Source organism: Psammomys obesus, unplaced genomic scaffold, assembly GCF_907164565.1.
Source record: "Psammomys obesus unplaced genomic scaffold, mPsaObe1.curated_primary_1811, whole genome shotgun sequence".
Lineage (NCBI taxonomy): Eukaryota > Metazoa > Chordata > Mammalia > Rodentia > Muridae > Psammomys > Psammomys obesus.
Window position 1 is genome coordinate 3,722,898 of NW_026585689.1, and position 13,577 is coordinate 3,736,474.

Below are 13,577 nucleotides of genomic sequence, written 5' to 3' on the forward strand. Positions count from 1 at the left end.
TAACAAGAAAGAAATCCAGTTAAATCTTTCCATATTTATAAAGTCATCTTTACTCAGGTAATATTGAAGTGCTAATTTGAGAAGAAAGAACATCATTATTGTTATTATCCTTATTATTTGCAAACGATTGAGTCCAGGTTAAATGGACCCAACTTTGAGCCCTCAGTGCATCTGTGTAGACTCCTGTTCAGGTGTCCATGTCCCAAAGATGATTTGAAAAGCACAATTGAATCTGCTGGGAATTCCAGATAAACACTTTCCATGGTGCTGCGGAAAGTAACTTTGCCCCATGTCGAAGTAGACTAAAAAGAGAAGGTGCTGAGCATGGAGGCAGTGACACAAAGCAAGGAGGAAGAGTCCTCAGTTATAGGTCTCTGCTTTTTATCCCAAATACTCCCCCAAGCACAGAGAACAGATCTTGCTACAGCTCTGTGGTTCATTAACTGGCTGTTCCTATGCAGTAGTAGAAGCTAATGTCCTCATTTTCTGGTCAAAGTGAGGGAATGACACAGAACTCTGAACTGAATGCTGGGTAGGGGTGGGGGCAGAGGTAGTAGGCCCTCGGCTTCCTTGCTGAGATTTTTCCTCCGGACCATAAATTTTAAATGAGATTTGGCCTTAGGAAAAGTCAGTTAGAAGAGATTAGAAAAATGAGGTATTAGCTACTATTCATAAAATGGCTGTGAATCAGGACAGTCCCTGGGAGCAGATGACACCCTCCTTTTATTTTCAAAAGTTGGTGTGTGCCTAGCTTTCTCATTTATGACAAATGAATTAGTAGTAGCCCTGCAAGGAAAGTTGACAGGATTGCCAATAATAAATATTACCTGAAGAGAGGTCAAATGGATGACTTGAAGGAGACTAAAAGTTGACTACATGGAAGACAGTGAGCTCTAAGTCTGAGAAGCTTGAGTCGCTGGCAACCCTGAGAGTTCTCATTGCTGCCTGAACACCTGTCCCAAAGTTAAGCCCCAATTGGGGGGCCCTTGGGGAGTGGCTTGAATGCTGGCCTCAGTTTGGAGAAGTGTTGTTCCACTGGTTCAAGGTCTTCTGTGCAGAGCCTGTTTAGCAAGGCCATATAAAAGATTTGCTTAGGGAGGGGCCTCTCAAGTGCCCCAATTGTCCTCAGCCTCAGGAGGTCACAAGACCTCCAAAATAAACCCATGCATTTCACCTTGTCACGATTGTGCCTAAGAATGAATAAAACAAGTGAAGTGGAAATTACTTCTGGCAGCAGATGAACAGAAAAACCTCGATGGGCAGCGTGATGACTATGCTCTCCATTCAGGGAAAAAAAAGCCTAAAATCCTTCAGCTGTCATAAATGCAGGGAGAGGGTTTCCTGGTGCAATTGTGTGGGAGGAGGAAACTGGTGATAATCTTTTCCCTTGGGGGAGGGGAGACAGAAATGGAGAGTGACAGAGCATGTCCTTGGGGTGAGTCACCAGGGTCTGCTCTGCAGATGCTTCAATTCCCTGTCTCCCTTGAAGCTTATGGAGAACTTCCAAGACCTCTGGGAAGGGCTCACATGGGTCTGGGTGTGGTCCACCACTCACACTCACAGGAATTTCACAGAGCACACTGACATATGTTCTGTTTTCCAGGTTCCAGAAGAATAAGCAGTTTCTTTTTATAAAGATTGATCAGAGAAATAAGAGGAGGGTGTTGATCTACGAATCAAAACTTAAATTGCATTGGAAAGAAACACTTGAAAAAAGGAGACATGTTTGTGTAAGGTGGAAGGCGCTTTAAACAAGGTGATCAAAGAAATGTAAAAATTAAATGGCCATTACTTTCAGAGTGACTGAAGATTTTTGGTCCTCAAATGGAAGTAAACTATTTTGAACACTGAAGATTAAACAGGCACACACAAACTTCTTGAACGTAGATGCTACAGAGCGCTTTTTCTTTTAATCCCTGTTGCCTCTTACTACATAAGATTCATAGAAGACCTGTGTAGGCTAATTGTGCTCCGTGGGGCAGAGGGCAGGTTGGTAAGTAGCTGCTGAAAGAAGCTGACTTTGCTTTCCTGGCACCTTCATTCATTGTTTTATTTTTCGCTCTAGTGGCTAAGCACTATGATGCAGACTTTGTACCAGTTAGGCATCTCAAAAGTGCAATTAAGACCTTCCTAAATGACATGCATGGAGGCTCCTGTGGACCTTAACTCCTAAGGTAAACGGTTTCACCTGAGACAGTGGCAGGCTACACAGAGGCTGTTTATTGCTACAATATAGCTAAGCAGGAGGGCTGTATCCTAGACTTCCTCCCTGCGGGGTTGGACGTAGGAGCTGCTCACCAGAAAAAAAAAAAAAAGTCACAACTGATTAGGCTGGCAAATGTGAACGAGCAGATGTTCATTTCTTACTCATAAGGTCAGTAAATGGCGCTTTGATCGCTCACTTGGTGTAACCAGAGGCCGAAAACTTGAGCTGGCAAAGATCTGTGACCGCTGTCAAGATTGATGGCTCCGCAGCAACCTGCCAGTTTCCTTCAGCTTCGCAGAGTCCTGGCCAGGCAGGCCTGCGCTCTAAAGCAGCCAGACCAGACCAGCGTCTCCTGCGGAGCACTCCCAGCCTTGCTCTGGACGTCATAAATAATGGACACGAGGTCCGGTTTGCTCCTTGTAGACTGCCGTGATTCTCTCTCCGTGTTCAGGTTCATTTCCTGGCCATTGCTTAGCTAACCTACCAAGTTAGCCTTGGCAGCCAGGCTGACTCTCAACCACAGATCCTATTTTCTGTCATTTTCAGAGGTTCTGCCGCTATACCCAATCCCACACACTCTGGAGGCTCTGAGATTAATTCAGGGGCTTAGCACTGTCAACAACAACAACAAAACAAAACTACAACAGCAAAAGACCAATCTCACCTGACAACTTCTCTAGGTGGGCTTTGGTCTCTATTTTTGTGTCTCTCCTTGCTGCATGGGGGGGAGGGGGGGTCACGGGGTTGTCAGACTTTTCCCCTCATACAATATTCTCTGTCTTTTAAAAAATAAAAAACAACAAAATAATACAAAAAGAAAAAAAAAACACAACCAACAAACAAAAACTGCCTTCCTAGATTCTCATAGGAGTACTATTCCTCCTACCTTATTAATTGGACTTTTCCATGTTCCCTTGCTGAGCCAGTTTTGAAGTAGCAGGACAACAAGGGCCCAGGGTTGGCTCAGGCAGATCAAAGCCAATTCTCTCGAACTCGGGGTTAATTCAAGCCCAGGATACCAAATTAGGGTTTTGAACTAGGGGGACAGGGAGTCTAGGAAGCCAAGGCAGGAACCCGGAAGCCAGAACTGAAGCAGAGACCATAAAGGAGCCCTGTTTGCTGGTTTTCTTCCCCTGGCCCTCAGCCACCATTCTTACACAGCTCAGGCCCACCTGCCTAGGTTAAAGGTAATTGTTAATATTTCTTTTCCAGAAGGTTCTGTCCTTCTGGAAAAAGTGACTTCATTCTACCTCATGAGTAAATTATACAAACAAGCTTTTACCATTTTTTTCAGTTGAAGATTTTTATAGTCTTTTTTTTTAATGTATATATATACAAAAGCCCCAAATGGGTAAGACAGTTAATGTCTGAATTCGCAGGTAAAATGAGTCATGAGTCCCTTAATAATTCTGTTGTTGTTGTTTGAGCAATAGAAATTTATTTCCCCCTGAGTCCACCAGGTATTTTCAGCCATGTCATACCCTTGCTGTGCAGTCCATTTTCTCCTGTTCCTATATAAGATGTGCTTATGTTTTATTTGGGGACAGTTGTCAAAGCCATTTCTATCATTTCCCTTACAGGCTATGCTAAGTAGCTGCTACAGCTTATGCATTCTAATTATCTCCGTGTTAGGGAGTAGATGGAAATGTCAGTTATGGCTGTTGAAAATGTCCCCTAACTTTTAGGTGAGGACTCCCAATGTGATGCCTTGTTCTTAGGGCACATGTGGGGCAGAGTGAAGCTGGCAACAATGACTTCTTCAGCCTTGGGGCATTTCCAACAGCATTTTTATCAGTTCTTTTTAAAAAGGGCCCTCGCTTGTTGAGTAAAGCATAGAGTGAGGCCACGTTAACATTTTAACTGTAACATCAAAAGTTACCCAAGGCACCTCAGTGGTTATAGAGTACAGCTTTCAAAAGGAAACCCAGCTCAGCTTTAGTCCTTAAGTGTATCCATCATTACATCTGAGGGTCTGTCCTCCCTGCAGAGGAGACAGGAGCCTCCTTTACAGAGTAGGGAAAGCTATGCTTTCTCAGAACTCTACTGAGTTCTTTCCCGCTGTCAGGGTTTTCCATAACTATGGCAAACATTACCCTTTAGAAACTTCTGCCTGGGGTTTCTCTGAACTAGCAGGTACTTTATTAGCTGGCTGAAATATATTATTTCCCACGGTTTGGGCTATCCATCTGACTTGCTCTTTTGCTTATGGTTACTGCCCTGGGGCATTTTGAACTGTCTCTGTTATATCTCTGCTGTTGAAAATTGGAGTGTCTGGGATGCCTCTGCATCCTTTCACAGCTCCCTCCTAATGTCTAGGGCAGTCTGACTCATGAAATGAGTAGCTAGCAAAAGTCTGACACTTGCAATTTTTAATTAGCATAGATTATAGTAAATTTAACCATGTGCATTAAGAATCTTTGGCTTTTACAATTTCATGAACCCTTTTGCAACTTACTTGGACCTTCCACCCTGTAGGTGAGTGTTCTAATTTTATTTCTCTTTTGGTACAATCCGTTACTTAGGTCAAAACTACTATATAAAGCCTATTCTCATCTAAAATCATTATCTTTTAACTTAATGCTCTTTACCAAAAAATATGCTTTACCTGTAATTCTCTACATCTTTTTTTTTTTTTCTTGACGGCTTCTCTCTCCCTTATCTGTCTTTAGAAAACATGTTTTTTTCTTAATTAAAAAAAAAAAAGTCTTTATCCTTCTAGATCCCCTGAAAACACAGAGACTACATCTGAGATACTGATAACACATACTAATACTCCTAGATAAAAGTCCGGTGCCTCTGATTAATTTTGTGTTTGTCTCCTTCCTCAGGGTAGCTGATTACCCCTGCACATTAGCAGGATGACTACAGGGGCAAGCCATTGCCTTCAATACATTGTAAAAGAGAACCGAATCTCAATTATATTTAAACATAGTAGGATTAGATCCGTGTGATATTGTAAGCTTCAAATTACACTGAGAAGGCAGGAATGGCTTTACCTTAAAATTACTTTTTTTTTTAATCCAAAATTAGTCACAGTAAGGTCTTTGAGGGGGAAAAAAACAAAACAAACAAGCAAACAAAAAACAAAACCAACAAAAACAAAAACAGTAGAAGCAACCAGGTGTGTGGGGGAGAAGAGCACAGGCCTACAGGCAGTAGTGCCTATTTCTTGATGCCATAATGGCAAATTTACAAAGCATCATAGAGCCTGCAATACAGCTCAGCAGGTAAGGGCGCTCACTTGCCAAGCCTGAAGACTTGAATTCCATTCCTGAGAGCCACATGGTAGAAAGGAAGAATCAACTCCAGAAAGCAGTTCTCTGACCTTCACACATGGCACAGGCATGTCTACCCCACAAAACAAATACATACATGTAACAAATATCACCCTTAAAACAGTTACCTTTGCATATACATACGTAAGTCTTAAATTAGGCATGCCAAGAAGAGTAACTGTATCATAAAGTAAGTTAAAATATGAGAAGGAAGACTTAACTACCACAGATTCTTCTACTCAGTTTCAGGAATTTGGGAGACAGATTGACCTTTCGCCCAGGCTAAAATCATACCTAAAAAAAGTATGTGAAAGCAATTATGGACATACATGATGGAATTGCATCAAATCAGCATGTTTGATGAGTGAAATAGAGTAGAAAGTCTACATCTCTACATCCTTGAGGTGTAAGAAAAGCCTCAAGGAAATCAAAAGGGATCAAGTGACTAGGCTTGTTAGGTGGACTTAGGTTAATAGGGCTTCCTGTCTAGGAGATAAAAGGCAGAGGGGAGGGCAGCTGGGGTAGCCTTAATATTGCAAAGAGCTCAATTAGCCTGTGGAGAAGCACTCCCTTCCTTAGGTAACCTCTCTGATCTGACCACAGTTAACAGATCTCTTAGGCTAGTTTTCATCCCTGTGAGGGGTCTGTGCAAATGATCTAGGACACCTGCGGGGTCCTGTAATCCCAAGCAATGGGTCCCTGACCTGGGCAGAGCAGTGATGTGGGAAAATGGTCAATAGGATCTGAGCAAATGGCTTATGCTTATTCCGTAGCTTCCACCCAGATCACCTTTCTCTGGAGGTAAAATACCAGTCAGGACCAAGTATCACTCTTTCCATTGGGAGGGAAGATTCCTGTAAAGGAGCTGTGTCTATAAAGGCTGCCTGACTGATCAAAACTAAGAGCCAGAGGACCAGGGAGTATGGGCGGTGAGATTGTAGCTCCTAGTAATATCTAAAGAAACAGCCATGATTGCCAACATGACTGCCTACACATGAGCTGAACTAGGATGCCACCAATAAACATGACAGATTTGGCATGGGAAAGACCAGGAGGCCTCAACCCTACACAAAGAGCTACAGGCCAGTTAAGAGTGCTATACTGTTATGTATGTATAAAACAATCAATGAAAAACAGGTCATCAATTTGAAAGAGAGTGAGGACAGGGGTATGGGAGGATTTGGAGAGAAAAAGGAAAAAAAGAAAATATATAATAATATTATAATTTCAAAATTAGAAGAAAAAAATATCATCAATGCTTGTGGAGAGGTTGGAATGTCTCAGGTTCAGAACCTGCTGTTGTCTTTCCAGGGACCCACATTCTGCAGTAACTTTCACAAGACTGGGATACAAGCTCTTGAAGTAGGGAATCTCTCAGGTCATTTATTTTTCTACTTGAGTGGAGCAATGTCTCTCTCCTGTGAGGCTCTAAAAAGACTCAGGTGGTGAGCTCCATCAGAAAAGAAGCTTGTTCCCACAAATGCCTCTGATCTTTTTTACATATGCCATCCATGTTTGAAATGGGCAGCCTTTGCCCCAGACCTCATGTCTCAGGAAGTATCTTCCTACCTGGGAGACTAAATCCATGCTTGCAGTGCTTGGACTGTGTATAGTAAACTAGCAGAAACACAGATGAAAAGTTGGTAGGTTAGGGTGACATAGAAAAACAGTGGGGCTACATGGAGCAAGGGGTCCAGGAAAGGTTGAGCATGGGTAAAGATATGGGAGGCTCCAGTAGCTTATGGGAGCCCAGGGAAGTATTGGGACTCAATAGTACCAGTCTGTGCTAGATATCGCCAGACTAGGGGCTGCTTTATCACATTCACAGCCTGGAGACCGCAGATCAGATTCCCAAGTGCCTGGTTTCCTGGCATCATGCCATCTGGGGCTGTTATTGGAAGCTTCCATATCTGTCTACCCATAAGCATCCCGACAGCCTCCTGCCCATCCTTCCACCTGTCTCCCTCAGAGGATGTGAAAAGAGGAAACAACTGAAGGAAAAGATGGCTGAGGGGGATAATTATCAGAGGAGAGAGATGAGGAAAATATTCAAGGCTCCTTTGTCCTTATCAGGTTGCTGACACAGGAGTGGGGCAGTGTGTTGTTCTATAGGGTACCTTGGTGAAGCCTGATGTCTAACCTTGGCACATGACCAGATAATCCTGTCCAGGTAATTTTCAATCAGCTGGTGACCTAATAGCCCTTGACTGCCCCCCTTTCCCTGCTCACAGTTTGAAGCAGCTCCTATCATTCACTCCAAAATGAGTTGGAAGTTTGTGTGTGAAGGATTAGTCTCCCAGGGACCTAGAAATATCTGGAAAGCATGGATGGCCAATAGTCTGGATCTGGGTGAAAACCATGACCCACTTGCCTCCATTTCTATATGAGCCTTTTCCTTTCCATATTAGCACAACCCCACATTTATCAGAAGGAAAAACACCATGAGCAGACTCTGGTGAGCATCGAGGTATACAGAGCCACTGGGTATCTTTGCAAATAACAGCAGAGACAAGAAAAGCAACTGTCTGTTTAAATAAGAAGGGCTCATTCGCTGAGAAAAACCTAATTGTATTTTTTCTACTATATTATCCTGGAATTCCTCTTTCCTCTCCCCACCCCCAAGTCTTATATAATGATGGCTAAGTTAGTAAAAAATAATATTAATAATAATTTCCTTTGTTGGTGGTGGTAGAGATGGTTTTCTATTGTTCTCTGAGACAGCATCTTGCTAAACAACTCAGCCCAGCCTCAAGCTTCTCAGCTTCCTGTGTCTACTTCGCAAGTGTTGGTAATTACAGGCTTCAGTTCCACATCTGTCTCTTTCTTCCTTCCTTTGTTCTTTCATTCTTTCATTCCTTCCTTTTTTTATTTTGCTCATCTTTGCATTGAGCATGATTTGAGAAAGAAAACGATGTTTTAGTCACTGTCAGTGGAGTTATCACCATCGGGAACACTCTGATCAACAGAGACAGGAAACACTTCTAAAAGAGAGCACAAAATACATTTCTCTTTGTAAGAATTTGAACTCTTTCTCTTTCCCATCTCTGTGTAATGAGAGTCACCTTTCACATCTTCTTCCCACAAACAATACTCAAAATGCATTCACTGTAGAAACATGACATCCAAATTAGCAATACATTTCTATGATTGATTCAAGTGCTCCAAGGGGGAAAATAAATATAAGTCAACCAATCAGCAATTCTTGGCTCACTGCAGCTGGCCAGGTTTCCACCAACCACTAACAATGGAAATGTTCTGGCCAATGCTGACAGGGGTGGTTATGGCGCAGGAATAGATGTCATTTGTCATAGAAGCCTTTCTAAGCCTTGCTGAAAACTCTGGACCATTTAAACACAGCCTAGAGTATGGGCATCTTAAGTAATAGAAAACAGAATTAAAAAGCAAAGCATTTGAATCATAGCATATTAAACAACAACCAGGAACTTGGAGATGGATTAGATTTTATGGGATTTAGTATAACAGCTCCAAATATGTTCTCATTACATATAACTGCAGAAGGGTAGAACATTTCTTTTTATAATCAAGAGGAATGCACCTTGACCTGAACTGTGCTCCATTACATCATCAGAACCACAATCTACTCCTTCATCTGGCCGGTGATCCTGGATAGATGGGTCTTCATCAACAGAGTATCTGTTTCTTCTGGTCCCTAGTTTGGTTGGAGATCAGAGGGAGGAAAGAGTTAAGTAGGTATCCATCCCCCAGCTCCTTCCCTGCACTGTCTTCTTAAGCTGCCTGTCACTGAAGGTCACCCTTCCATAAAGGAGCAATTTATTGTGGCTCCTCCATTCCTGCTCCTTGCCACTTCAAGTTTAAGTCTGGTTCTGCTTCAGCTATGGGTGGGTAGCTGGGGATCTTTGCTAACTTTGTGCAACTTTGAGTGTTCCGTGTGTTTCTCTTTGGGACTGGATGTGGGCAGACGTCCAGTGCAGAAGCTGTCAATGTTAAAACAGCATGTGGCAACCCGTCTCTCATAATTTGAATTTAATCCAACCACAGGATCATTATCTCAGGCCAGAGAATGAACCTGGAAACAAGTTAGACTACTTTAGAGGCACCATCTCTGGCTCTCTGACTATTTCTAGTCAATTAAGAGACAGGTGTAACAAGCAAGGAGGTCAGCCTACCTATTAGACCAAATGATCACAAGGTCAAAATTGGTGAAATGATGCGTCATTGTCTCCCTGAAAACCTTGTTCCCAGTGATGGTTTTCCAGTAATCAAAATCCTTTCCTTGCAAGAAACACATGCATAGGACATGCGATTTATCTGAATCCCCAGGAAACCTAGGGTTTTCTCGGGGCAGGATGGATCGAGGAAGAGCTTCTCAGAGCACTGTATTAGCATTGCTAGCGACACTAGTGGGCAGGAGATGGTGTGTGATCACACAGACCTGCTTCCGGAGCCTGTGCCACACTTGAACACCTTCCTGGATTCACATTTCCTGGAATGTGGATATTCCTTGGTTTGTACAGATTTCTTCTGGGTCAAATACTTACCATTAATGTACTTACATCTCAATACAGAAGCCGAAGGACTGGTGGTCACAGCATCTTAGGGCATCGTTTTAAATAATTGTTTGGTGTTACAAGTTTGTTTCATAGAAATTAAGAAAAATGTTTTTGAGGTGTCAAGGATTTTTTTTTAAAAAAATGATTCAAGATTATAGCAATTTTTGAAAACACCAGACATAGAACAAAGTCTGAACAACAGGGCACCGGGACAGGAAGGAATTACCTGTATGAGGCAGGAGGCTGGGGAAATCCCTGGTTTAACCACTCCAAGGTCAACTTTTTAAACCTTTGTTTTATTTCCTTCTAGTTATTTTTTAGTACAAGATGATCGGATCATCCTATTTGTTATTTTAAATAATGTTTTGGAATTATCGTTTTGTAAAGAACACCTATGACTTTTAGTTAATTAAGCCATCTTACCTACTAATGATCAAAACAATAAAAACTTGGGAATATTAATAGTGAGCTACAGTGAATATGCTTACATACCTTAATGTATCTCTCGGATCACCTGCTTAGAACAAATTTTACGAAGCAGAATGGTCAGGTGAAAAGGCAAGAATGTTAATGGATTTTGATAAATTGTCAAATGACTCTCAGAAAAATAAGGTGTTTATATCTGCAGCAGCAGTACAGATGTGCACATCCCTGCAGTGTTAATACTAAGGGCATGGAACACCCATAAGCAAAGCCAAATTCCCCATATTACCTTTGCAGCCAACACAGTGTCTTCTCAGTTTATAGCAAATAAAGCAAACAAACAGTAAAAGGATCCAAACTCCAGCAAATATTGGCCATGGAGTTCTCTTCTTAGAGTCTGATACATAAAACAAAGTAACAAAGTATGTGAACTGAAGGAAACTTATCAAGTAAGACAATGACGGTAGGTTAGTACAATAACCAACTGTTTAGTAGGTTTACTGTTTAGTAGTTTAGTATTTTTAAGGTTGGTTATTGTTGCAAATGGGACAGAACCAAAATGGAGAACATATCACACAATAAAAAGGCCTTTAAAAACTTTTTAAAAATTATCCGTATAAATAAACTCTTAGTGTAAATTTGTCTCATCTCAGCCTCTATCATGCCAACCAATTTGGCTCTAGGTGGAGGTGAAAGTTAGGAAAGAAAAGAGTCCTAAAACTCAAAGAGCAAGAATGCTACTCTGCATTTGAATTTTCTATTATTTTATATTACATAAAAAATCTAACACATTTTTACAGTGGAATGATTAAGAACAGAAACCTGTGTTAGACACTAGTACCCTTAGACTTTCAGGCAAGAGTACTTTTCTTGCTGGCCTGGTGAAGACAATCCTAAGAGAACAGTGACAGGATGTTCATGGTGATGAAATGCATGTTTTCCCTTCTGAAAATAACCTGTACCGTATAACTACTTCAACTCTTGTCTGTGACCCTCAATCCCTGCCCAAGTGAAGAGAGAGCCACGAGGCCACCTATTAACCCAACAGGGCAATTTAGTAAAGATTGGTTAGGACCAATCAGTTCAGTGAATCTTTCATTGAGCAGATCTATACATGAGAAATACCAATTGTGTTGGTATGAATGAGAATGACCCCCACAGGCTCATATATTGGAATTCTTGGTTCCCTAGTAGTGGAACTGTAAGGGAAGGATCAGGAGGCATGGCCTTGTTGGAGTATGTTACTGGGAGTGAGCTCTGAGGTTTGAAAAGCTCATGTCATTCCTAATTACCCCTCTCTGTGTCTCTCTGTCTCTGTCCCTGTCTTCCTCTCTCTCTCTTTGTGTGTCCTACTTATGGATGAGAATGTAAGCTCTCAGCAACCGCTCAGAGTCATGCCTACTTGGCTGCTGCCATGCTGTCTGCCATGATGGCTATGTATGAAACCGTAAGCCCTCCAATCAAGTGTTTTCTAAATGTTTCCTTGGTCATGGTATCTTAGTGCATCAATAAAAATGTAAATCAGACCAAAGTTGGTACCAGGGGATGGGCTCTTGCTATGACAGGCCTGACCATGTTTCTTCTTTTTTTTTTTTTTTTTTTTTTTTGAAGAAATGGAGATGAATTTGGAATTTGGAGTAGAAAAGTGGGACAACACTGTAAGAAGGACTTAGTGGGCTGTCATAGCGTTTATTTGGAAGATAAGACTCCACTCAGAATCCTCCAGTTTCTGAAAAGAAAAGAAAAAGCCTCTTCCTAAAGAGCAACAACAAATGAAAGCTTATTCAACTGTCATTCATGGAGGGGGCCAGGTTTCATCCCAGGCAGCCAGCAGAACTTGGCAGCATTAGCCACATGGATCTGGCTTTAGAGTCAAGAAGGGAACAGGAATGCGAGGTTATAGGATTTTTCCTCCACAGTTAAGGAAAACTGCTGAAACTAGACATGTAGCAGGAGACCCATTGCATGGTGTCCTGGAAAGGACATTGGATGAAGCTCTGAAGGTGAAGCCTGGATTATGTTACAGACCCCAAGGTGCTGGAAATGCTACAGCATGGTAAATCTACCAAGTATTGCTACATACAGGGAGTGGGACCATCTCAAAAGAGTGAAGTGTGCTGCAGTCAGCAAAGCTGGAAGAGCAGAGCCGTCTAAAACCTTTGACATCATATATGAACATCAAGAATTTAGAGTTGCCCTGTTGGGTTTCAGTCCTGACTTTACAGCAGGTTACAATTAAGAGACTGCCTTGAGTCTCAGAAGAGACTGGACTTCCCCCTCCCCTTTTATTATTAGCATTTATTCAGTTTGTGTGTCACCTGTGGCCCCCTCCCTTGTCTCCTCCCAATCCCATCTGCTTTCCCTATGCCTCTCCCCTAGTCCACTGATAGGAGAAGTCCTATTTGACCCTAGCCTATCAGATTTCATCAGGACTGGTTGGATTGTCTTTCTCTGTGGCCTCTGAAAGACTACTGATTGAGGTATCAAAGCAGAGGCTGAGACTCATAGCCAAACTTTGGGCTGAGTGCAGGGAATCTTACGAAATAATAGGGAGACAGAAAGACTTGGAGGGGACAGGAGCTCCAAAAGGAGACTAACAGAGCCGTAAAGATTGGAGGCCCTGAAGAGAATAATATCCCAACCAAGGACAATGCATGGAGTGGACTCAAAACCCTGGCTCAGATGTAGCCCATAGACTCAGTCTCCAAGTGGGATTCCTAGTAAGGGGAACAGGAACTTTCTCTGGCATGAACTCAGTGGCAAGCTCTCTGATCACCCCCCCCCCCCCCCCAGGAGACTGGACTTTTAAACAATCTTAAGACTGAAAGATAATGAGGACTTTTGAAGTTAGACTGAATGCTCTTTGTCACATGGCCACGAGCCTATGGGCACTAGGGAGTAGAATGTGGTGGTTTGGATGAAAATGGCCTTTATAGGCTGCTGTATTTGAAGGCTTGGCCCTCAGTTGGTAGACCTGTTTAGGAAGGATTAGGAGTGGTGGCTTTGTTGGAGGAGGTGTATCTCTAGGGGTGGGCTTTGAGGTTTCAAAACCCCACATCATTACCAGTTAGCTTAGGCTATCTCACTCTGTTGCTGTTTGTCACTGTCTCTCTGTCTTTCAGTCTCTCTCTGTCTCTCTCT

General features: G+C 42.3%; 1 protein-coding gene across 12 annotated transcripts in view; it reads right to left on the reverse strand.

Annotated features, from left to right (window-relative positions):
* Positions 1 to 8,028: 8,028 nt before the first annotated feature.
* The window catches only part of Hhla2 (HERV-H LTR-associating 2), an 85,367-nt gene continuing 79,818 nt past the window's right edge, over positions 8,029 to 13,577 (reverse strand). For 8 of the 12 annotated variants that reach the window (XM_055594987.1, XM_055594931.1, XM_055594970.1 and 5 more), the window contains 4 exons: positions 10,726 to 10,833; positions 10,002 to 10,055; positions 9,038 to 9,151; positions 8,029 to 8,462 (listed from right to left, as the gene is read on the reverse strand). In XM_055594987.1, coding sequence (XP_055450962.1) covers positions 8,398 to 8,462; positions 9,038 to 9,151; positions 10,002 to 10,055; positions 10,726 to 10,833 — 341 coding nt within the window. In that variant the 3' untranslated portion in view covers positions 8,029 to 8,397. Of the gene's footprint in view, positions 8,463 to 9,037; positions 10,056 to 10,725; positions 10,834 to 13,577 lie in introns of those variants that run through there. The other 4 variants (XM_055594995.1, XM_055595004.1, XM_055595012.1 and 1 more) reach the window with 4 other exon arrangements.